General features: G+C 46.3%; 1 protein-coding gene across 5 annotated transcripts in view; it reads left to right on the top strand.

Moving 5' to 3' along the window:
- Positions 1–22457, top strand: part of adgrv1 (adhesion G protein-coupled receptor V1) — an 892784-nt gene that overhangs the window by 335548 nt on the left and 534779 nt on the right. For all 5 annotated transcript variants that reach the window (XM_070885047.1, XM_070885038.1, XM_070885028.1 and 2 more), the window contains 3 exons: positions 4189–4453; positions 5298–5420; positions 8382–8604. In XM_070885047.1, coding sequence (XP_070741148.1) covers positions 4189–4453; positions 5298–5420; positions 8382–8604 — 611 coding nt within the window. The remainder of the gene's footprint in view (positions 1–4188; positions 4454–5297; positions 5421–8381; positions 8605–22457) is intronic.

The following is a 22457-nucleotide window of genomic DNA, read 5'->3' as shown; positions in this document are numbered from 1 at the left end:
CCAGCTCGTTGGCTACGAAGTATTGGTCGAGTCGCTCCACAAATGTTTCCCAATCATCTCCCTCTGAGAATTTCTCCAGGATGCCCACTGTTCTCTGCATCTTTGGGTTCGCTATCTATATCTCGTCGCCAGTTGTTATGTATGAAGAAAGAGTCAAACTGAGTGCTGTGGGCTCAAAGTAAAGTGTGACTGTAGTCTTTTATTGCAGGTCTCCAGAGTGCCTCTCCAACCTGTGAGGCCTCCTTAATTACCTGTGCTCACAAGGGATTATGGATCCCTTGGGACTCCAGGGGATGAGCCCTCTGGTGGCTGCACAGAGTTTACATATATAACAGTGATGGCAGAACGAATTAGGCGATGGTTCATCCAGCAGTCGTCTGCTGCTGTCGTGGCCCAGGTGATGCGCATGTCTTTGTGGTCCCTCGCTTAGACGATGGCAGTGCTTGGAGCGAGGATGTTGCCATGGGGCTTTATATTTGTCTTTCTGACGGAACAGGGTATTGGTTATGACAAGGCCGTGTTCTAAGCATTTTGTCATGAGGAGAGTGCCATTGGAGTTGGCTTTCCCTACCCTTTCTCTGCCGATCACACCCCCCCAGAGGTCAATGTCCTTTCCAACTCTGGTGTTAAAGTCACCAAGGAGGATCAGCTTGTCGCCTTTTGGGACTCGGGACAAGGATTGTTCGAGGCTGGAGTAGAATTGCTCTTTGTCTCATCTGTATTTCCAGTGTTGGAGCGTACGCGCTGAAGACCGTAGCTCACTAGTTCTGGACTAGGGTAAGCCGAAGTGTCATGAGGTGTTTGTTTATCCCGCAAGGGGAGTCTCTGAGACAGCCCATTAGCTCGTTTTTTAAGGCGAAGCCAACCCCATAGAGGCGGCGTTCTACTTCTGGTTTTCCTTTCCAGAAGAAGGTACAGTCACCATCCTGTTCTTTGAGCTGGCCTTCCTCTGCCCGCCAGGTCTCGCTTAGGGCGGCGACGTCTATGTCGAAGCGCTTGAACTCCCAGGCAACGATAGCGGTGCGGCATTCCGGTCTGTCGCCGTTGGGGTTGTCCATGAGGGTCCTGACATTCCAGGTCCCAAACCTCATCTTCAAGTGTGGTAGATGCCTGTGCATGAATTGTTTTAACATGGGGTGGCCGTTGCTCACTAGCTATCACACGGGCTTGACAGAGCAAGGTCTTGGTCCAGTGGCAAGGGGAGACCAGGCTCTGCTGTATGGGTCTAGTTCATACAACATGCATACTCCTACCATCCTCCTTCCTCCTTTCCACAAGAACGCTCTCCTTGAGATTCACAGTGTGGCCCTCGCGGCACCTCGCTGTTGGCCCATGCTATTCCTTCCTTGGCCTCGACCTCGCCGCTCCTGGGCTTCCGATCTCCGCTCTGGGTCCCGACCTCCTCTCCTCCTCCTGCTCTGGGCCCCGACCTCCGACACCCGCTGGGCCCCGACCTCCGACACCCGCTGGGCCCCGACCTCCGACACCCGCTGGGCCCCGACCTCCGACTCCCGCTGGGCCCCGACCTCCAACTCCTGCTGGGCCCCAACCTCCGACACCTGCTGGGCCCGACCTCCAACACCTGCTGGCCCGACCTCTGACTCCGCCTGGCCTCAACCTCTGACTCCATTTGGGCCCGACCTCCGACTCCACTTGGGCCCAACCTCTGACTCCTCTTGGGCCCAACCTCCGACCGTATCGGACTGTTCAGTCACCTGCGAACTTACTTTTAGAGTGGAAGCAATTTCGAGGGACTGCCTATGATGATGACTCATTTTGTGTTGCTGCTGAGGTTGAATTTCAACCCCTGTGTCACCCAAATGCATCTATCAGTACTGGTGAGTAAGTGATAGACTATATAATTGGAGGCATCCACGAGAAAATTTCTGCTGTGCCTGACATAGAAGGTCGTGGCATCAGTTCGTCTGTTTCTTCAGCCCCTTTCTAACACTCTTCTTCCACCTGAGATAAGGTGAGTCGGTCATGCAATCGGTTTTCTGCTGCACATTTTACTTTAAGGTTCAGCTCAGGTCAGAGTCTTCTCAGAGCATGGGCTTCAGAAAAGAGAAAAGTAGTTTTTATGATTAATCATAAGCACATGCGGCCCGAACTTGGTTGAAGCCAAGGCCCGCCCAAAGGACCGCCAATGGGCGCCAAGAGACTGGGCGGTACTTTGCTTGGAAGCTTCCTCTCAAAGACATGGCAGTACCGCCCGGCAGCCAAACAGCAGCTTATGCCTTCAATCTGGGCGGCAGCGGGCGGAAGTTCTCCATCTCGGCGGCAAACCTCTTGCCGTCCAAGTGCCGACAAGGATGGAGTCGGGCCCAGGGAGGGTGGAAGACCTGCAAATAAAAACCATAGGAAACAAAAAAAAACACGGGAACACCTTCAGGGAACCCCATCCAGGTAAGTCGCTGTAAAAAAAAAAGTCAAATACTTTAACCTTTTTTTCCCTTCTTTGTACCGACCATCGGGGTTAGACCAGCCTCCACACAGCGGTCCTTCCCCCTGCTGGCGCCAACTCCCACCCGTACCAATCTGACAGCTCGGCGGGCGGGAGGCCACTTACGCTACTTGGCCTCCAGAGGATGTCAGCGGGCGGTTCCCAGCGGTACTCCCCTCCCGCCCGCTGCAGCCCAAGTGGAAAATGGCGAGGGGAGGAAAATGGCAGCAAAACTCGGCGGCAGTGGGCCATGGTCTGCACAACCCCACAGTTCGTGTAGGTCCTCCCACATCTCCATTTCTTACAGCATTAGCCACAATCTCAATTGCTTTTTTGTCCCCCTGAGTTAAGATTCCTTTTCCTGTTGCCTGACATTCTCTTACATTGCAAGTTATTTTCTCCTGCATCAGAAAGAATGCTTGTTACGGTCAGTCTCATATTCCCATTTTATTGATTAGTGTTTATTTTTTCTACTATTAGAGAGTTATTATACCGGCAGTTATGAAGTTTTTCCAGGAAGTTGACTCTTCATAGTTCATTCATGCATTGCCTATGTTATTGCTGTATAATTGGAGACATCCATGTGAATGAGTAACCGCAGGTCACTTTGCGCTTAAGGTGAACTTCTTTGGCTGTGGACTGAATTTTTAGGGTAAATATTTGTCAGTTGTCTCAGAGTAGAAAGTGAACAGCTTGGAGCCATTTAACTTAATTTTGCTGCCCTTGTCAGTTCATTAAACTTCTTCCTGTATTGGGGTGAGGTCTCGGTGCTTTGGCCTCAACTTGGTCCTCCCTGCTCGCTCCCAACCTTGTACAGCTGACGCTTCAGCAACTAGATTGCGGTTCCACATTGTACAACTACCCCAAAGCAGTTTTCTACCTCCCTTTCTATTCCCACCTGCTGTCAAACATCCACACGCTAAAGCTGTAGATTTCCCCACTTCTGCAGTCCTAGGCTCTGGTATCTATCTCCGATCCCAGCACTGTGCCTCTGTTTCACACAGTTTCGGCCCTCACAGACACCTTTCCGTTAACTCGCAGCTTAACCACTGCCCTCACAGCCAGCTGTACCAGATCCCAATCTGAGACTCAGCCTTGGCCACAGCCTGCACATTTTTCTCATAGAATTGTTACTTTCTGGAACCAGTGTGACAAGATGTCCACTTCCACATGTGACAAGCATGGGTACATTGCAGTACTTTAAGATGCTGCTTGACAAGTTCTTGAGGGAGGAAGACAACGGGGTATATCAAGGTGTGTAGATTATAGTGAAGTTCAACTAGTGATGTGTAATGATTAACGTGGCCCCGTGAAGGTGCTTAAATGTGTTATAGAGTCAGGGTGGAATATTCCAGAGTTTTTCATGCACCTCAAATACAGCTTCGACAGCCAGCTTCCCAACTGTTCCCACCATGATTTGCTGGCCGGGCTTAAGGATGAGTGAATTAGATGCTGCCACAGTTTAATATCATAAAAACATCCTGAAACCGGCAAAGGACCTGAACAATATCGCAATCCAACACACTTCCGATGCTGATTGATCGCCACCCAAATTTCTTCTCTTTAACACCTGTTTTACCGCTGAAAAAGGAGCAAGATGCAGTCCAATTTCTCCCACTATTTATTTTTAAATCTCACATGATGTGTTCATAGCTAAAATAAAAACAATACGATTTCACAAGTGAGTAAATTGAACACCCTCTCAGGTTTAACATTAACAGTATGTTCAATTGATATGCACACAGATCTATAGGTGGAATGGGCAGTCATTTATTTTACACCAAAACCTTCCTACCAATGGGGCTACCGGCCTTACTCTGTTTAACCGAGGAAATCTATTGTACCTGGCTGTTTCCCAGTTCAGCTTCAACCGAGTATCTGTCCTCTATCAATGGCGTGATGACCAGTTCAGCAACCCCCAGAATTTGACGGTCCATGGAGCAACGCATATTAGCAGCATGATAGTTGGGGCAGATGTCTACCTCGTCTTTGGTTATACTGCCATAGAAGGTCAGTGATTTGGATGATTATTTAGTAATTCATTTTTAAATAGATATTAACATTCTACCAACCTGTTATACTGGTACCCTTTGGTAATTAAACCATGTCTAGTTAAATGTCACTATTGTATATATTTTTATTGTATTGGAGCCATATTTTTGAAAAAGAATTTGATAAACTGGAATGCTCACGTTTAGATACAGTAAACACACATGTTAATGTTCTGCACTTTTGCCATTGGCTCAAGATGTAGGGCACTTCTAGTCGTTATGGTCCTGGAGTAGCAGCCCGGATGTTGTGAGTTCATAATCCTACCATACCAGTTTAAAATTGAGATTATCATTAAAAATCCACTGGTTTACTAATGTTCTTCAGAGAAGGGAGCTTGCCACCAACTACCTTAACATGTGACTGCAGCTGTGAGTGGAGCTAAATTGTTACACATCCATTTTGTCAAGCCCAGTGGAGGTGGAACAACTAAAACAAGATATTGTGCCTGTTTTATGTTACTAATAATGGTACATAAATCTTGGCCCAACAAGGATATAAGAGGGGTAAGTTGCACTTCCAGTGTGGAGGTCTTGGTGGACACAGCATGAATTAGTGTAAGGACACATCAGATGTTTTGCACAATTCTGTTGCTTTTTCACAGTCAAATAAACTTTAATTTTGTTAGAAATAGTTTGTGTTTAAACTGCAATTTACAAACAACTCTAGTTCTTTGAGGATACTATTGTCATTAAACTTTGCTCATTAAAGGGCTTTCAGATTCTTTATTTTTGCCACTTTTGAATATAGCACATTATTTATTCATCAATGCATTAACTAAATTGGTATTTGTTGTGCTTCACAGGCAACCATACTTCCTGTCTTGTGTACATTTGGGAGCCAGGACAGCCCTTTTTAACACTGGTCCAGTCTATTCCTGTTAACATTGTGAGAAGTATCTACCTTTTTACAGCTCCCTCTGGCTTTGGTAAGACTCCAGAAATGAACTCATCAAACCATCAAGTATATCATGGAACTCTTTATGAAAAATAAATGGTGCGCAGAAAGATTAGTGTATAAAATTTATAATTATCTTGTACAGTTTATATGATCAAAGTTTTATTTTTACAGTGTTGAGGTAGTTGCAAAGAGGGTTCTGTGCCATTCAACTACACTATCTGTTGTGTATCTGTAAAGCATGCACTCCCATGTTCCGCCACCAGTGAGTGCATCCCCTGAAGTCCCAAGGAATCCCAGCATCCCTTGGGAGCACTGTATATAAGCCGACCCCGAAGGCCTGTTCCTCAATCTGGAGTGCTTTAAAAAAGACTGAGGTCACTGTTACTTTAACTTCCCTGTGTGCAGTCTCATCTGTGTTAGGAACACAATAACTGGCGACGAGTATACAAATCCAATGCAAAGATGCAGCAAACTGTGGGCATCCTGGAGTAGTTCTCGGAGGGTGAGGACTGGGACGCCTATGTCGAACGGCTAGACCAGTACTTTGTAGGCAACGAGCTGGACGGAGAAGGAAGCGCTGCAAAAAGGAGAGTGATCCTCCTCACGGTCTGCGGGGCACCGACCTACAGCCTCATGAAGAATCTTCTGGCTCCGGTGAAACCCACAGATAAGTCGTACGAGGAGCTGTGTACACTGGTTCAGGAACATCTTAACCCGAGGGAGAGCGTGCTGATGGCGAGATATCGGTTCTACACGTGCCAGCAATCTGAAGGACAGGAAGTGGCGAGCTACGTCGCCGAGCTAAGGCGACTTGCAGGACAATGTGAGGTTTGATAGCTACCTGGAGCAGATGCTCAGAGACTTTTTTGTACTGGGCATTGGCCACGAGACCATCCCATGAAAACTTTTGACTGTAGAGACACCGACCCTCAGTAAGGCCATTGCGATAGCAGAGGCTTTTATGTCCACCACTGATAACACCAAACAAATCTCTCAGCACACAAGTGTTAGCAATGTTCATAAATTAACTGGAACTGTGTTTGCGAGCACAAATGTCCAGGGCAGAACCCACGAGTCTGCAACTGCCAGCAGGCCTCAGGTGACCCAGATGACTCAGAGTCTGCAACAAAGGATGAATGCAAGGCAATTCACACCTTGTTGGCGTTGTGGAGGCTTCCATTCAGCCTATTCATGCTGCTTCAAAGGGTATGTTTGAAAGAGCTGTGGAACAATGGGGCACCTCCAACGAGCTCGCAGATGAGCTGCATGCTCTGCAAAACCTGCTAACCACCACGTGGCAGAGAAAGATCGGTCCATGGTGGATCAAAGCAATTTCGAGCCTCAGAGAGAGGAGGCAGATGCTGAAGTACATGGGACTGCATGCTTTACAGATACACAAAACTATCCTCATGGGTCAGCATTGCAGCACGCCTGCAAGGGGGTGGAACCAAATTTAGGCTGTAGCCTATCATTACTTCCATTGAATGTGCCCAGTCCCATGCTGTCTGTTAGCTGCAGGTGTCCATCTGCATCTACCTCCTTGATGATCAAGACCCTGTAAAGATACTTCCCCATGGACATTGCCAACTATCTGTGCCGGGACCTACAGAAACAGTTGGTGGCATCTTGACATTTGTGGCCAATTAGGCTGCTCTGGTTCTTATTCACCATGGTGTGCCTTCTTTAATACAGCACCATTGAAAGCATGACATACTATAATGGGGTCCTTCTGAAGAAGGGTCCAAAAGTATGGTTAATCAGGCACTCGCATATCTTAGTGATGACCATTGGGACTTCTGTCCAGGCTTACTTTGCGAAGAGAAGCCTCCACTAGCACTGATTGTCAAAGCAGAGTATGTTTACCTCTGTCTGGAGATGTGGATGTGTGGGTTCCAGCAAATAGTCACAGAGCGCCTCTTGTGCATCCTTATAACCTTCCATTGGTCTTCCTCTTCTACCGAACACCTCAGATAAGGGGATTCCCATTGGTGACAATAATAGTGTTGGAGCAAAAACAAATTAGAACAATTTGCTGAAAGGCTTATGGGAGCCTAAGTGCCAGCCGCAAATGAATGAAGAAAAACAGTTAAATAACTGAAAAACTCTTATTTAACATTGCTGTGTCCTTTCAGTGACCTATTTAATTAACATTACCTCGTTACTCTGGGCACCTATTGCACATGATCATGATTTAGAAATGATAACTTGCGCACCAAAATATCAGGAAATAGCGTGTGGGATATCAGTGCCCCAAAATTAATAATTAAATGAAGCTTCAACTGGCTTGAGACAGGAGCTTCTAATGCCGGCGCTCTCTGCCTTCCAAAATCGTGCATTTTGTCAAGTAGGTGGCGATCTGGTTGATCAGAAAATCCCCACTGCCATCTCTTTCACAATTATTTCTGTAAGATAGGTATAAAGCTTATTAATATTTACTGAATGATCGCCACTTATCAGATTTATAAACATAACTGAAAAATCTTGAATAAATATACTGCTGGTTGTAATCAGGGTTCAGATAAAATTTAATCAGTTGATGTGATCAAATTGCATATATTAAATACTAATTTCACCTAATGATTTCAATATGTGACAATAAAAATCAGTTACTATAGAACCTCAATTATGCTCCATCTTTTTCCCACTTTCTCAATTATCTGCCAGAATACTAACACAATATTAACAGTTTTCTTACAAGTTGGGGTTTTGGGTTAGGAGACCAGCAGGAGTTGGACTGCTCAGAATTTATTTAAAAATGGGGAACTTTCAGTTTAGAATGAAAAAGAGAAGTTTGTGAACCTCAATCAATTTACCTGTTGATGAAAGGGGATTAAAGGGCTCTCAATTCTAGATAATATTCGATTAACCATTATGGGGGTGGGGGCTGCCCTCCAGTATGGTACAAATTAATGGCTATGCGATATGATAGTGTTTTATTTCTGATGAATTGAGCATATTATGCAAATATTAATTTTAGAATTTTTTTTAGCTCATCTCCTGCTGGCTGGTGGAAATCAGTCAGCCCTTTACACATGGAATTCAGCAACCAGCCAGTTTACATTGGTGCAGGAACTCCCGCCATCAAATCGTATGCTTTCTGTCACTGCTCCTTCACGAAATGGAACCAAAACCCTCATTGCTACAGCCGGTGATTTGGATTCCTGGATCTATGAGCTAGCTTCTGTATCTAACCAATCAGATTTCATTCCAGGGTAAGAATTTCTGATTTGCTCTGCTTCTTTATTTGTTTTATTTGAGAGTAATATATTTTTATCCTGGACAACTGAGTGGAACAACCTTAACATGATTGAAATGATCCTTGGTGGGCTGACCAAAACATATTGGGGCTCCGAGAACATTTATTTCTCGGGCACAAAAACACATCAAATTGAGGCGGCGATCTGTTATGCAGCTCTCCACACCTTTTACATTACTCTGTGATTTGCAGGGTTTCCCTTGGGGGCGGGGTGGAGCGGTATGTGCCGACAAAAGGCGCAGGCAAAAGATTCTTCATTAAAAGAGGGGTGAAGGGAAATTCCTGGCCATCCCACCTCATTTTCTCAAGGTTCATGGGAAAAGCGCCCAGACGCAGTGTTAGGCCTTGCATCTGGACCTGATATATAGATCAGAGCATCTGAGAGGGGCAGGCAGCAAGGAGGTCTGAAAATGTAACTTCTACTTTTAAATTCCAGATTCCCCTTGGATCTTGTCACCTGCAAACCTTCAGGATGTAAACATGAGGTTAACTTCTGCATGTATGTTGATGGCACTCAGCTCTACAACTCCGTCACCTCCCTCAGTCATTGTCTTTGTGATGTTAGATAGCTTGTCCAACATCTAGGGGGTGAAATTCGTTATCGTCCTGTTTGGGGGCAATAACAGTTGGGAGGTGCGAAACTTGGTGCCGGGCGCTAAAGTTTCACCCCTCAAAAAATTCACATTGCTGATTTTATGTCTTGAATGAAACATAGAAACATAGAAACATAGAAAATAGGTGCAGGAGCAGGCCATTCAGCCCTTCTAGTCTGCACCGCCATTCAATGAGTTCATGGCTGAACATGAAACTTCAGTACCCCCTTCCTGCTTTCTCGCCATAACCCTTGATCCCCCGAGTAGTAAGGACTTCATCTAACTCCCTTTTGAATATATTTAGTGAATTGGTAGAGAATTCCACAGGTTCACCACTCTCTGGGTGAAGAAGTTTCTCCTCATCTCGGTCCTAAATGGCTTACCCCTTATCCTCAGACTGTGACCCCTGGTTCTGGACTTCCCCAACATTGGGAACATTCTTCCTGCATCTAACCTGTCTAAACCCGTCAGAATTTTAAACGTTTCTATGAGGTCCCCTCTCATTCTTCTGAACTCCAGTGAATACAAGCCCAGTTGATCCAGTCTTTCTTGATAGGTCAGTCCCGCCATCCCGGGAATCAGTCTGGTGAATCTTCGCTGCACTCCCTCAATAGCAAGAATGTCCTTCCTTAAGTTAGGAGACCAAAACTGTACACAATATCCAGGTATGGCCTCACCAAGGCCCTGTACAACTGTAGCAACACCTCCCTGTCCCTGTATTCAAATCCCCTCGCTATGAAGGCCAACATGCCATTTGCTTTCTTAACCGCCTGCTGTACCTGCATGCTAACCTTCAATGACTGATGTACCATGACACCCAGGTCTCGTTGCACCTTCCCTTTTCCTAATCTGTCACCATTCAGATAATAGTCTGTCTCCCTGTTTTTACCACCAAAGTGGATAACCTCACATTTATCCACATTATACTTCATCTGCCATGCATTTGCCCACTCACCTAACCTATCCAAGTCACTCTGCAGCCTAATAGCATCCTCCTCGCAGCTCACACTGCCACCCAACTTAGTGTCATCCGCAAATTTGGAGATACTGCATTTAATCCCCTCGTCTAAATCATTAATGTACAATGTAAACAGCTGGGGCCCCAGCACAGAACCTTGCGGCACCCCACTAGTCACTGCCTGCCATTCTGAAAAGTACCCGTTTACTCCTACTCTTTGCTTCCTGTCTGACAACCAGTTCTCAATCCACGTCAGCACACTACCCCCAATCCCATGTGCTTTAACTTTGCACATTAATCTCTTGTGTGGGACCTTGTCGAAAGCCTTCTGAAAGTCCAAATATACCACATCAACTGGTTCTCCTTTGTCCACTTTACTGGAAACATCCTCAAAAAATTCCAGATTTGTCAAGCATGATTTCCCTTTCACAAATCCATGCTGACTTGGACCTATCATGTCACCATTTTCCAGATGCACTGCTATGACATCCTTAATAATTGATTCCATCATTTTACCCACTACTGAGGTCAGGCTGGCCGGTCTATAATTCCCTGTTTTCTCTCTCCCTCCTTTTTTAAAAAGTGGGGTTACATTGGCTACCCTCCACTCCATAGGAACTGATCCAGAGTCAATGGAAGAGTCAGACTAGCTACTGCAAGCTCAAAGTAAGTGTGCCTGTAGTCCTTCATTACAGATCTCAGAGTGCCTCTCCAGCCAGTGAGGCCTCCTTATATACAGGTGCTCCCAAGGGATTGTGGGACTACAGGGGATAAGCCCTCTGGTGGTTAGACATGGTAATTACAGGCTTACAGACATAACAACCGCCCCCGGAAGGAACTGGAGTGCTGAATCAAGCGCTCCACTTCCTTCTTGGAGCACGAACTGGGCGGGCACCTCAGCACACCGGGCCATGCAGCGCTGCCACGTTCAAGGGTTCTTCCCTAGCTTAGAGGGAATGGCCCACACTGCAGACTCTGCAAATTGAAAAGGGACCTATCTGGACCACCATGGAGCGGGGGGGCCACGCGATCAGCCCGGCACTCAAGCAGAGTGCTGTGCTTAGCGACCATGGCCGGGACTCTGCGAAAAAAATAGTTGGAGGATTAGGGTTACAGGTTACAAAAAAATACCCAAAAGTTCTTAGGATTTGTAAGGTATTTTATTAAAGAGCTACAGTTTTAAAGCATAATCAGACACTACATACATTTAAGATAGGTATAATTGACATACAACCAGTGACAGTTGAGTGCGATCTACGCGGAGTGAAACGGATGCACAGGTGTACGGCGAGGCAGAGTGGTACAGCCTGCAGCAGTGGTCACTTCTGCCGGGTCGTCCTTCAAGCTGTTGGAGGTGTTAGGTTAGTAACCAGCATTCATCCACCTCAGAGGTTAAGACTTGACCAAAGTGTTAGGCTATTTAGCCAGTATTAGTCCTATTGTGTTCCTAACACGGATGAGACTGCACACAGGGAAGTTAAAGTAACTGTGACCTCAGTCTTTATTAAGACACTCCAGAGTGAGGAACATGCCTTAGGGGCCGGCTTATATACAGTGCTCCCAAGGGATGCTGGGATCCCTTGGGACTTCAGGGGATGCGCTCCCTGGTGGCGGAACATGGGAGAGCATGCTTTACAAATACACAACATCACTCCCCCCGCAAAGTCAAAGTGAAAACTATTTTCAAGGTGAGGCGGTCGGGTGCTTTTCTTTCCCTGGTGGACTGCCTCGGTACAAATGTCTGTTCTGGTATGTTGGCTGTGCCCTCGCTGGGCTGGCGTGTTGTTGGACCTGCAGGGCTGCTGGGTGAACCTGGCCTTGCTGGGCTGTTGGGCGTGATGGGTTTGATTTCCTGGTCCGGGGTGGTGTCGTTGATCTTTTGGGTGTGTGTTGTGGGCTCGAAAAAGATGGTGTCTGCTGTGGGTTGTTCAGGGCAGTCTGTGAACCACAGCCTCATTTGGTCCAGGTGCTTTCTGCAAATTTGTCCATTGTCTAATTTGACTACCAACACCCTACTCCCTTCTTTAGCTATCACCGTGCCATCGATCCACTTGGGACCATGTCCATAGTTTAGCACATACACAGGGTCATTCAGATCAATTTCCCGTGACACAATGGCGTGACCATCATTTACATTTTGTTGCTGCCGCCTGCTCTCCACCTGATCATGCACGTTGGGGTGAACCGGCAAGACTCTGGTTTTAAGTGTCCTTTTCATGAGTAGCTCAGCCAGGGACACCCCTGTGAGCGAGTGGGGTCTCGTGCGGTAGCTGAGCAGTACTCGGGACAGGTGGGTTTGGAGTGAGCCTTCTGTGACTTGTTTGAGGCTCTGTTTGATGTTTGTACTGCCCGACCATTGGTGGCTGGTTTAATCCGGGCCGAGGTGACATGCTTGATCCCATTGGGGGTCATTAATTCTTTAAATTCGGCACTGGTGAAACATGGCCCGTTGTCACTGACCAGTATGTCAGGCAGGCCGTGGGTGGCAAATATGGCCCTCGGGCTTTCAATGGTGGCGGTGGCGGTGCTTCCCGACATTATTTCACATTTAGTCCATTTTGACAAAGCATCCACCACCACCAGGAACATTTTACCGAGAAACGGGCCCGCATAGTCGACATGGATCCTCGACCATGGTCTGGAGGGCCAGGACCACAAACTTAGTGATGCCTCTCTGGGCATGTTGCTCACCTGAGCACACACGCTGCATTGCCGTACACAGGACTCTAAGTCAGAGTCGATACCGGGCCACCACACGTGGGATCTGGCTATCGCTTTCATCATTACTATACCCGGGTGTGTGCTGTGGAGATCCGAGATGAACGTCTCTCTGCCCTTTTTGGGTAGCACTACACGGCTACCCCACAACAGGCAGTTTGCCTGAATGGACAGCTCATCCTTTTGCCGCTGGAACGGCTTGATTAGCTCTTGCATTTCAACGGGGATGCTGGCCCAGCTCCCATGCAGTACACAGTTTTTTACTAGGGACAGCAGAGGATCTTGGCTCGTCCAAGTCCTAATCTGGTGGGCCGTGACAGGTGATTTATTATTTTGAAACGCTTCCATGACCATCAACAAGTCTGCGGGCTGCGCCACCATCAACAAGTTTGCAGGCTGCGCCATTTCCACCCCCGTGGTGGGCAATGGTAGCCGACTGAAAGCATCCGCACAGTTCTCGGTGCCTGGTCTGTGGCGGATGGTATAGTTATACGCTGATAGCGCGAGTGCCCACCTTTGTATGCGGGCTGAGGCATTAGTATTTATCCCCTTGTTTTCAGCGAACAGGGATATGAGGGGCTTGTGATCGGTTTCCAGCTCAAATTTGAGGCCAAACAGGTACTGATGCATTTTCTTTACCCCGAACACACACGCTAATGCCTCTTTCTCAATCATGCTGTCGGCCTGCTCGGCCTTAGACAAGCTCCTGGAAGCATAGGCGACAAGTTGCAACTTCCCGCAACGTTAGCTTGTTGTAATGCACACCCGACTCCGTACGACGATGCATCACATGCTAGCACAAGTCTTTTACACGGGTTATACAATACAAGCAGCTTGTTGGAGCATAAAATGTTTCTGGCTTTCTCAAAAGCAATTACTTGTTTTTTTCCCCATACCCAGTTCTTACCTTTACGCAATAACACATGTAGGGGCTTTAAGAGGGTGCTTAACCCCGGTAGGAAGTCAGCAAAATAGTTGAGGAGTCCCAGGAACGACCGCCACTCCGTGACGTTCTGTGGCTTCGGCACGTTCCTGATAGCTTCTGTCTTGGCGTCTGTGGGTCGAATGCCATCCGCCGCGATCTTTCTCCCGAAAAACTCCACTTCTGTTGCCATGAAGACGCATTTCGACCTCTTCAACCGCAGCCCTATGCGATCCAGTCGCTGGAGGACCTCCTCCAGGTTTTGTAGTTGCTCGACGGTGTCCCGACCCATGACCAATATGACATCCTGAAAAACCACCGTGCGTGGTACCGACTTGAAGCGGCTCTTCATGTTTCTCTGGAAGATCGTTGCTGCTGTAGATGAACTGTCCCTTGTGCGTGTTGATGCAGGTGAGGCCCTTCGAAGACTCCTCCAGCTCCTGAGTCATGTAGGTCAAAGTCAGGTCGAGCTTGGTGAACGTCTTGCCTCCTGCCAGCGTCGCAAAAGGTCATCTGCCTTAGATAGTGGGTATTGGTCCTGTAGTGAGAAACGATTAATAGTTACTTTATAATCGCCGCAAGTCCTGATCGTGCCATTACTTTTGAGTATTGGAACAATCGGGCTGGCCCACTCGCTGAATTCCATTGGGGAGATGATGCCCTCACGTTGCAGCCTGTCCAGCTCGATTTCCACTCTCGGCCTCATCATGTGAGGTACCGTTCGCGCCTTGTGGTGGATGGGTCATGCCTCTGGGACCAAGTGGATCCGCACCTTCGCCCCGGAAAAGTTTCCAATGCCTGGCTGAAAAAGGGAAGGAAATTTGTTAAGAACCTGTGTACATGAGGCCTCATTGACATGTGATAGCGCTCAGATGTCATCCCAGTTCCAGTGGATTTTGCCCAGCCAGCTCCTTCCAAGCAGTGTGGGGCAATCCAGAGTTGCAGTTCGTTCACCGTGCCATCGTAGGTGACCTTGACCATGGCGCTGCCATGATAAGCTCTTTGGTGTACGTTCTCAGTTTCGTGTGGATGGGACTCAGGGCTGGTCTGAGTGCCTTGTTGCACCACAGTCTCTCAAACATCTTTTTACTCATGATGTACTGGCTAGTGCCAGTGTCCAGTTCGATGGCTACCGGTAAGCCATTCAATTTTACATTTAGCATTGTAGGTGAACATTTCGTCAAAAATGTGTGCATCCCATGTACTTCAGCATCTGCCTCCTCTCTGAAGCTCGAAATTGCTTTGATCCACCATGGACCGATCTTCCTCTGCCACGTGGTGGTTAGCAGGTTTTGCAGAGCATGCAGCTCGTCTGCAAGCTCATTGGAGGTGCCCCATTGTTCCACAGCTCTTGCAAACATACCCTTTGAAGTGGCATGAATAGGCTGAATGGAAGCCTCCACAACGCCAACAAGGTGTGAATTGCCTTGCATTCATCCTTTGTTGTGGACTCTGAGTCATCTGGGTCACCTGAGGCCTGCTGGCAGTTGCAGACTCGTGGTTTCTGCCCTGTACATTTCTGCTCGCAAACACAGTTCCAGTTAATTTATGAACATTGTTAGCACTTGTGTGCTGAGAGATTTGTTTGGTGTTATCACTGGTAGACATAAACGCCTGTGCTATCGCAATGGCCTTACTGAGGGTCGGTGTCTCTACAGTCAAAAGTTTTCGTAGGATAGTCTCGCGGCCAATGCCCAGCACAAAAAAGTCTCTGAGCATCTGCTCCAGGTAGTCATCAAACTCACATTGTCCTGCAAGTCGCCTTAGCTGGACAACGTAGCTCGCGACTTCCTGACCTTCAGATCGCTGGCACGTGTAGAACCGATACCTCGCCATCAGCAAGCTCTCCCTCGGGTTAAGATGTTCCTGAACCAGTGTACACAGCTCCTCATACGACTTATCTGTGGGTTTCACCAGAGCCAGAAGATTCTTCATGAGGCTGTAGGTCTGTGCCCCGCAGACCGTGAGGAGGACCGCTCTCCTTTTTGCAGCGCTTCCTTCTCCGTCCAGCTTGTTGGCTGCAAAGTACTGGTCTAGCCGTTCGACATAGGCTTCCCAGTCCTCACCCTCCGAGAACTTCTCCAGGATGCCCACAGTTTGCTGCATCTTTGCGTTGGATTCGTATACTCGTTGCCAGTTATTGTGTTCCTAACACAGATGAGACTGCACATAGGGAGGTTAAAGTAACAGTGACCTCAGTCTTTATTAAGACACTCCAGAGTGAGGAACATGCCTTAGGGGCCGGCATATATACAGTACTCCCAAGGGATGCTGGGATCCCTTGGGACTTCAGGGGATGCGCTCCCTGGTGGCGGAACATGGGAGTGCATGCTTTACAGATACACAACAAGTCCACCTCGAGGAAGTCTCCGCCCATAGCTGCTTGATTTCCCCTCTCGGTCACCCATTTTTATACTTCATTTCGATGGGCTGGTGGATACCTGGTGTCAATCATCTTTTACCCATCCGATAGTCCAATTAGCAGGGAGAGGTTATCACTGACAATCCCTTCCCATCTAACTGACAGCAGTTTTTTTCTTATCTCTGTGCTGAATGTCTTGTTAATTTCTTTAATGCATCATTGGCTCCATGCTGTCTGACTTTGGGTCTCCCTAGGAGTACTTTGTTTATTCTACCGCTCTTTGCTTCCCCTTATCAATATAATGTCCAAGGAGGTTCGTTCCTGTGTTAGCCGTTCGCTCTTTGTGCCATTATCTAATGTAGCTGGCTGTAGCCATTTACCAGCTGCTGGGCTGTGAAGCCTTTTTCTTTAGGTTCATTATCCCTTTTTGTAATTTTCAATTCCTTTGGATATAAACCCCTACTTTTAGATTTAACTATTTCTCACAGTGAAAAGCAAGGCAAGTATTTTTTTATGTTCCATTGGCCATCCCGGCTTCAATTTTCGCCCAAGTAGCGGCCGGCCGGCCGATCCGTGCCCACTGCAGCTGCCGGTGTTTTCGCCCGGCACTGCTGCAGGGGGAGAAAATGATTTTTGGGGCCGGGGCGATGCGCGCGGCGATGACGTCACCGTCTCCAGGCGCAAAGCCATGGCGCTGTCACTAAACTCTCGCCCTAAATGGCGGGTGTCGTTGTCAGCATTACGCCTGGGCGGTAAGGCATTTGCAACCTTTTAGCATACCCAGGAGGCGCAAATGCATTGAATTTCTTGCCCCTAGTCTTCAATGAGCTGCAGTTTCCTACAACTAAAGGTTAATAAGATCGAAGCCATCATCTTCGTCCCCTGGCACAAATTCTGTACCCTTGCCACTGATTCGAGCTCTCCAGCCGATTTCTCTGGCTGAACAAGACGGTTTGCAAATTCGCTATTCTATTTGACCCTGAGCTGAGTTGTGATCCCATAATCTCACCATCGCAAAGCTGCCTACTTCCACCTTCGTAACATCGCCCACCTCATCAATTACTTTGTCACCGCAAACTCAACTATTCTAATGCTCTTCTGTTTGGCTTCCAATCCTCCAGTCCTCATAAACTTTAGCTCATCCAATGTCCGTATCTTATTCCACATCAAATCACACTCACCCATAACTCCTTTCTTCACTGACCTACATTGGCTCCCAGTCTCCAACACCTCAAATTTAAAATTCTCATCCTTGTTTTCAAATACTTCCATTGCCTTATCCCTCCTTCTGCCCTACATCCCTCCTGAGTGCTCTATTTCTCTGACTCTGGTCTCCCATGCACCCCCTCCCTTTCCCTACCATTGGCTGCTGTGCTGCCTTCAGCCACTTCGGCCCTATACCCTAGTATTCATTTCTAAAACTCCTCTATCTATTCCCCTTCCTCTCCTTTTGAGAACTTTAAATTTATGACACCTCATCACGGATTCCGTAACCAGAATAGTCTTTTTCTGTGTAATCTATCAAAATCCTTCATAATTAAAAAAAAACCTCAATTCCATTCCCTCTGCTTAAAACTACACACAGTACTGCAACTGTGGCCTAACCAATGCCTTGTACAAATATATAATTATGTCTTTACTCATGTGCTCTATGCTCCAATTTATAAAACCCAAAATGCTCTGAGGTTGGCTGTTCTCATACTTTTGCATGATTTCATTGTGGTGTTAGCTGTGGCTCAGTGGTAGCACTCTTACCTCTGAGTCAGAAGTTGTGGGTCCAAGTTCCACTTGAACATAACAACTAAGCTGACACTCCAGTGCAATACTGAAACAGTCATGTACTGTCAGAATGGTTGTCTTTCAGATGAGATGTTGAACCGAGGCCCCATGTGCCCTCTTGGAGACATAAAAGATCAGCTGGCACTAATCGAAAAAGAGTAGGGGAGTTCTCACCATTATCCTGGCCAATATTTATCCCTTAACCAACATCACTAAAGCAGATTATCTGCTCACTATTGTTTGTGGGAACTTGCTGTGCGCAAATTGACTGCCATGTTACAACAGTGTGCTTTGGGACATCCTGAGGTCATAAAAGGCACTGTATAAATGCAAGTCCTTTCTTTGATGATGCAGAAGGTTGTAACTTGCAACTTTGGTGGGGGCAGAAAACTGGCGATATCGGGTTATACACCCCGCCCAAATTACGGATTTCAGACAGTTTTACACCCCCACTGAAGTTGAAAGTTACATCAAGTTACATTTTTATGTAAGGGTGAGGAGAGCACATCGGGGCCTGTTACTGCAAGGTTTCTCTCAAGAGAGTGAGTACTCTTGTTTAGAAGTGGTTCATCTGGCTGCCAAGGGTAAAACCGAGCAACACTCTCCAGTAAGGACCGTTCAGGCCAAGATTCTAAGTGAAACCCATAGTTAGAATCCAGTGTTCTACTTCCATGACTATTTGCCGAGAAACAATGAGGGAAATGCTTAGCTGCTGCCTGCCCCGTTTACGCCGGAAAATGTAGTAGCTGATAGTATGTCTGCAATTACCATTGAATAACTCCACGAGGCCTTGTATGAGTAAGAGCTGTGTGACTTCACTCCATTTAATACGACTGCAAAGTGAGGAGCAGCATGGCTGGCTGCCTTTTATATATCCCTGCACACCAGGGCAGGAAACCCCTGGGCCTCCAACAGCAGCGCCCTCAGGTGGTACATCGTACATAGTTACATAGTGAATACAAAGAGTTTGCAGACATGACAGCTGGTAGTTGTAATTTGAAAAGAAATCACTTGCCAATTGGCCGCCTAAGGCCTGCCCGATATAATTATCAGGTGGGCCTTGAAATGAGTGGCTCGTGCTCCCACCTGAAGCAGAAAATATATGAATTGGGATCCTAAACTGATTAAAAGAGTGAGTAGTGCTAGCATTGTGCATGTTCTGACTATTGGTACCAGTCATTGAACAGTCTAGCCATCAGTCCTTAAAGGGACAGCTGAAATCTGCTGACAAAGCAATTTTTTAAACAGTGATTTTTGTGGCATCAGGAGGGCAATTCAGGCTCATTGTCAACCATTCAGTAACCCCCCGGGTGCCTGCCTTCCAACTCGGCTCCACAGAGAATCCATTGGAATGTCTCCACCCCCGCTCCCGCCAAACCCAGCGGTGGGCTGCCTGTGTGTGCTCGTTGAATGCCGGCAACTTCAGACCTCTTGCTGGAACCATTAGGCGGGCATAGTGCATGATCCGCCCAGTGCCCGCCCAATGTATACTCCAATTGAAATTGGCCTTAATATGTTTATTTCTAATTTCTCTTTTCCGATACAATTGTCATAACTTGATGAGCCAATTATTGATTTAGCCCTATAGCTATGAATAACCTGTAATATGTTAATTGTTTGTCTATTGTCAGCTTGGCTCACTGGTAACATTCTTGCCTCTGAGCTGGAAGATAGTGGGTTCACTCCAAGACTTAAGCAAACAATACAGGATGACATTTCAATACACTACTGAGGGTATCTTGTATTGTTAGAGGTGCTGTATTTCAGAAGAGATATTGGCCAGCGGCAAAGCAAAGATGTTCATTTGCTGGCCCCGAAGTAAGCTGCCCACAAAGATCTCGCAATCTCTGTGGGGAGAAGTTTAGCTTTCCAGTTGAAATGCAGTTGAAATCAGCGTAGTTTAGGGGGAATCCCATAGTGCAAGCTGGTGTAACATCAACAAGCTGTCTAACCAGTCAATCACAATGCAGAGTTTTCAGACTGGGAAGCAGGAAATAGAAAGCACTAATCAATCACCTTTTAAAAAATTTACGGAGAATGAAATAAAGATTGGGATATACACATAGTGTTAAGGTAGAAGCTGAAGCAGTGCCTGCTTTTACCAGTGTTGGAGTTTTAAAAGTTAGAAAAATAAAATGTTAACAGTAATTTTTATATTAAAAACCCTGAGCATTTAGGTAAGTTTATTTTACCCTTATTAAAACATATTGAAAAAAATTCAAAAAAAAATGTTTTTGTCTAAAACATTTCATTAAATTCAATTTCAATAAATTTTAAACATATGAAGTGTTTTTCTTATTTATTTAAAATTTTTTGTGTTTTTGGGGGTGTTCCCATTCACACTAATGGTGATCTCTGTACAAACTGAACTCACCATGACTGTGAATTGGGTTGCTACATTTTCATTGGTTAGTCCAGCCCACATGATCCCAGGCTGCACATACACTCCTGGAATACGTGGGCCCCTACGGTGGGCTATGCATCGAGACTTCGTAGCGCATGTGTTCGTTCCTCCGAGACCACCAGGTACATTAGTAAATATTTTTGTGGTCGGAAGCCTCCGACCACAATTTTTGGTCCATCATGAACAAACTTAAAAAAACATTTTAAAATTAATTTTAAAATATAATCATTTTTAACAATGGAGAAATTTGACATTCCAGCAATATAAAATTAGTGTATCAGTAGTTATTAAATAGAACTCCATTTAAAAACCCAGTTAGGCCTCATTTGAATGGGCATCATGGAGACATGGCTCCAGGGTGACGAAGGCTGGGAAGTCAACATCCAGGGGTATTCAACATTCAGGAAGGATAGACAGAAAGGAAAAGGAGGTGGGTTAGTGTTGCTGGTTAAAGAGGAAATTAACGCAATAGTAAGGAAGGACATTAGCTTGGAGGATGTGGAATCTGTGTGGGTGATGCTGTGGAATACCAAAGGGCAGAAAACGCTAGTGGGAGTTGTGTACAGACCACCAAACAGTAGTAGTGAGGTTGGGGACAGCATCAAACAAAAAATTAGGGATGCTTGCAATAAAGGTGCAGCAGTTACCATGGACGACTTTAATCTACATATAGATTGGGCTAACCAAACTGGTAGCAATACGGTGGAGGAGGATTTCCTGGAGTGTATTAGGGATGATTTTCTAGACCAATATGTCGAGGAACCAACTAGAGGGCTGGCCATTCTTGACTGAGTGATGTGTAATAAGAAAGGACTAATTAGCAATCTTGTTGTGTGAGGCCCCTTGGGGAAGAGTGACAATAATATGGTACAATTCTTTCTTAAGATGGAGAGTGACACAGTTAATTTAGAGACTAAGGTCCTGAACTTAAGGAAAGGTAACTTCGATGGTATGAGACATGAATTGGCTAGAATAGACTGGCGAATGATGCTTAAAGGGTTGACGGTGGATAGGCAATGGCAAACATTTAAAGATCACATGGATGAACTTCAACAATTGTACATCCCTATCTGGAGTAAAAATAAAACAGGGAAGCTGGCTCAACCATGGCTGACAAGGGAAATTAAGGATAGTGTTAAATCCAAGGAAGAGGCATATAAATTGGCCAGAAAAAACAGCAAACCTGAGGACTGGGAGAAATTTAGAATTCAGCAGAGGAGGAGAAAGGGTTTAATTAAGAGGGGGAAAATAGAGTATCAGAGGAAGCTTGCTGGGAACATAAAAACTGATTGCAAAAACTTCTATAGCTATGTGAAGAGAAAAAGATTAACGAAGACAAATGTAGGTCCCTTGAACACAGAATCAGGTGAATTTATAATGAGGAACAAAGAAATGGCAGACCACTTTGAACAAATACTTTGGTTCTGTCTTCACGAAGGAAGACACAAATAACCTTCCGGAAATACTAGGGGACCGAGGGTCTAGTGAGAAGGGGGAACTGAAGGAAATCCTTATTAGGCAGGAATTTGTGTTAGGGAAATTGATGGGATTGAAGGCCGATAAATCCCCAGGGCCTGATAGTCTGCATCCCAGCGTACTTAAGGAAGTAGCCCCAGAAATAGTGGATGCATTGGTGATCATTTTCCAACGGTCTATCAACTCTGGATCAGTTCCTATGACTGGAGGGTAGCTAATGTAACACCACTTTTTAAGAAAGGAGGGAGAGAGAAAACGGGTAATTATAGACCGGTTCGCCTGACATCAGTAGTGGAGAAAATGTTGGAATCAATTATTAAAGATGAAATAGCAGCGCATTTGGAAAGCAGTGACAGGATCGGTCCAAGTCAGCACGGATTTATGAAAGGGAAATCATGCTTGACAAATCTTGTGGAATTTTTTGAGGATGTAACTATCAGAGTGGACAAGGGAGAACCAGTGGATGTGGTGTATTTGGATTTTCAAAAGGCTTTTGACAGGGTCCCACACAAGAGATTGGTGTGCAAAATTAAAGCACATGGTATTGGGGGTAACGTACTGATGTGGATAGCGAACTGGTTGGCAGACAGGAAGCAG

The sequence above is a fragment of the Pristiophorus japonicus genome, chromosome 1 (assembly GCF_044704955.1).
Source record: "Pristiophorus japonicus isolate sPriJap1 chromosome 1, sPriJap1.hap1, whole genome shotgun sequence".
Taxonomy (NCBI): domain Eukaryota; kingdom Metazoa; phylum Chordata; class Chondrichthyes; family Pristiophoridae; genus Pristiophorus; species Pristiophorus japonicus.
This window is presented reverse-complemented; position numbering and strand designations above follow the sequence as displayed.